Genomic DNA, 3,305 nt, shown 5'->3' with positions numbered 1-3,305 from the left:
CTTGGTCGTTCGTAATCCTTGTATCGATTTCTTCATCATCGTCATCGTCCAAAACTTCGTGTTGCATTTGCTTTGAATTGTTTCCCTTTGTTTCATCAGAATCTGAAGTGACGCTGTGATCTTCAATATAATCACAACAAGATGGGCCATCGCTGTCTATAGCATAGTCTGTAGAATCAGAACTTGTCAGATCAACATCGGCCTGTGATCGCTGATCCTGATAAATATCGCTAACTGAGAGAGTTTCCTCGTGATTTGTTAAATCTAAACAATCTCTGTGTTTTTTTGTTTCACAGTGTCGCTTGTAGTTATTAAATCGGTCAGTGGAAAAATCGCAGCATTCACAAATGAAACGTTCTTTTTTCTTGAATTTTGTCCGATACATATTTGACAGCTCATCGACGTCAATCTACTCCTTGAAAAATATTAACCCTTATCTGAATATTTGAAACGTTTTAAAGAGTAAGATTCTCGTTGCACGAGATTTGCAGACGACAACTAGGTCAAGCAGACAATACTGTCAACATTAAGAAAGGGAGAGTGGAAGTGTCAAATTAAAGATATGTATGAGGTATGTATATACTTTTTATAAAAAAAACATCAAAAAATTCATCAGCAGGATAATCAAATTCATAGTTTTAGCTGTTGTTTTACGCTGAAGGAATATGCATGCCTTTGTTTACTGCATAAGCTCCGCCCATAGGGAAAATCCAAGTTAAAAATAAACGATATATATAGGATCTATTAATTTATCAAAAAGCAATAGTGAAAAACACCCATACTCAATTTAGTATTTTCAACACACACGTAAAACTTATTACTACTGAACATATATTTGGTTTTAAGTATATTATTAAAATTATAGGATAGCCAGAAAACAATAGAGAACAGCGAGACAATGTTTTCGGACTCGGAGCCCCCGAGCCCAAGACTATTAAGCAGACATTCGGGTGCCTCAAATTCCTGCCATGGCTGTGTTGAAAACACAAAACTTCTGAAACAAGTCTGTATGTATATATATTTATATTAAAAAAGAATTACGGATAATTTTTTTCTCTCTATCCCCCTCTCTCTCTCTCTCTCTCTCTCTCTCTCTCTCTCTCTCTCTCTCTCTCTCTCTCTCTCTCTCTCTCTCTCTCTCTCTGTGTCTGTACGTGCGCATAACTCTAAATATTTCATTCATCATGCATGGAAAATATCTCCTTTTTTCTGAAAATAGTTTGATTCAAAATTGTTGTTTTCAATGAATTTGATTTGTTTTTTTAATTTATTATAGTACAGGAATTAAAAGAACTAAAAGAGGAACTGTCTAAGAACACAAATAAGCAAAGTCCAAACACTACTGGATTTACTGTAGAGAAATCACCCATAGAGGTATCTCTCTCTCTCTCTCTCTCTCTCTCTCTCTCTCTGTTTTTCTCTCTCTCTCTCATATAGTCTATGATCAAAACAAATTGAATTAATAATTTCTTCATACTCATTATTTATTAAAGGCCCCTCTTGTTGAACACCTGAAGAAAAAGTTCCCTATCATGCTATTCCCAGTCAATCCAGACACAGAATTAAAAGTAAGTTAATGAAAAGTAAATTAAGCAGGCAATTATATTAAGTAATCAGCTGATAGGCATGTCTGATAAATAACACAAATTATCAATTTCTATGAAATGTATTAGTTAATTATTGTTTTATTTGTGCATGAATAAATTACTTAAAGTGAGTACTCTGCACTACATTTACTATAATCTTTATTACTACAGGCTAAAGTGACAGTACTTCTTCAAAAGAACGGGGTAACCGCTGATCTTCCTGTAGTTCTCAGAAGTGTTCGAAAGTATGCGGCAAGAAAGTTCGTTGACTTCAGGGCACAGACCAAATCCAAGGTCAACATTTAAATTTATTTTACATCATTTTAGTTTTTAGCCCATATTGAATAAATGCAAAAGGGATCACTTTTATGAACAAAATTTGAATTCTTAAGGGTTCTCAAATTTGTTCAGACAAATGGCCACATTCCAAGGAATGATAATCATAATAAGAAACAGTGATGTTGTGGATCATCTGCAATAAAAATATAATTAGTAATGAAGACATGTTATAAAAGTGTGTTATGCTTGTATTTCTGTAGAACCATAAGCTTGTATAGTAATGATTATGATGTCATGAATATGATGTCTAAGCTGCTGAGAAGTTCACACAAACAAATTGGCTTGATGGTGTGTTGTAAGACATTTTCATAAATAGATTTGGTTTTTTTTAGTTGCTTTCAGAAAAATTAGATGTGGGGGCAATGCAGTTGGCAGAACTGGCCAGGACCATCTTTTCCAAGTTCACAGATGCTGGGAACTTGGAAATTATCAAGATGACCATCATTTTGGTAATTATTATTTATTTATGTTATTTACTATATACACTGTATTAATATATGTCTGATCACCAAAATTGCTGTACCTTGATCAAATTGACTACGACATCCAACATTAAAATGCATGAACCAAAAAACACAATGTATGTATACTTGTTAAATATATTGATTTTTAAAAATCTATTTTCAGCGCTCCTTCTGCCATGAGAAGAAGCTCCTTAAAAAACTCAGAGGTCGGGAACCAGTCTCCTTGGATTTCTGGGTTGAATTGAAAGAGCACAAGGAAAGGATAGACTCAGATGAAGATCCTCTTAAATGGGAGAAACTCCAAGCCCGAGAGGAAAAGCGGATTGAGAGATATGAGAAGCTTTAGATGTATGTACAATACACAGTACAAAATATTACATCCTGTTTCATGATTATGATATCATATTAGTATCTTGATATATATTATAATTATCCGTTTGAATTTTAGGTGCACGAGGTTGACTTTGAGAGTGAAGATGATCATGACTGAGAGTGAACGAGAACAATTTTTTATTAAATTTTACGTAGGAAAAATAAAATTTATACATATAAGATGACATTTGTTTTTTGTTTTGATTATACATTTTGATGGGATGTAAAATGCTTTCTTTAACCATGATAAAATTGAAACCAAATTAATTAATTTTTTTACAAAGAAATCATTGGAGAGGCTAAAAAAAATTCTAAGGTATGAAAAGCATGCCGGTGCATGTGTACTAGTTTACATATGTGAAATTCACGTGAATTTCACGTGAAAATCACGTTATTTTCACGTGAATTTCACGTGAAGAAATTCACGTGAAATTCGTGTGAGTGCTCTTTTCACGTGAAATTCACGTGAATTTTTTCACGTGAAATTCACGTGAAATTAACGTGAATTTCACGTGAGGCACAATTGCCTGTGTAGCAACGAAAC

The 3,305-nt window shown here is 33.5% G+C and overlaps 1 protein-coding gene across 1 annotated transcript; it reads left to right on the top strand.

The window, feature by feature from the left end:
* The first annotated feature begins 430 nt into the window (after window positions 1-430).
* LOC117685504 (uncharacterized) lies at window positions 431-3,079 on the top strand. Its single transcript, XM_066082247.1, has 8 exons — window positions 431-571; window positions 866-1,007; window positions 1,277-1,374; window positions 1,494-1,568; window positions 1,758-1,880; window positions 2,258-2,374; window positions 2,553-2,737; window positions 2,838-3,079. The coding sequence occupies exons 1-7, from the start codon at window positions 563-565 to the stop codon at window positions 2,733-2,735; spliced, it is 747 nt and encodes a 248-aa protein (XP_065938319.1). The 5' UTR covers window positions 431-562; the 3' UTR covers window positions 2,736-2,737; window positions 2,838-3,079.
* The last annotated feature ends 226 nt before the right edge of the window (window positions 3,080-3,305 follow it).

Source organism: Magallana gigas, chromosome 1, assembly GCF_963853765.1.
Source record: "Magallana gigas chromosome 1, xbMagGiga1.1, whole genome shotgun sequence".
Taxonomy (NCBI): domain Eukaryota; kingdom Metazoa; phylum Mollusca; class Bivalvia; order Ostreida; family Ostreidae; genus Magallana; species Magallana gigas.
The sequence above is the reverse complement of the archived record's forward strand: the minus strand, read 5'-3'. Positions and strand labels throughout refer to the sequence as shown.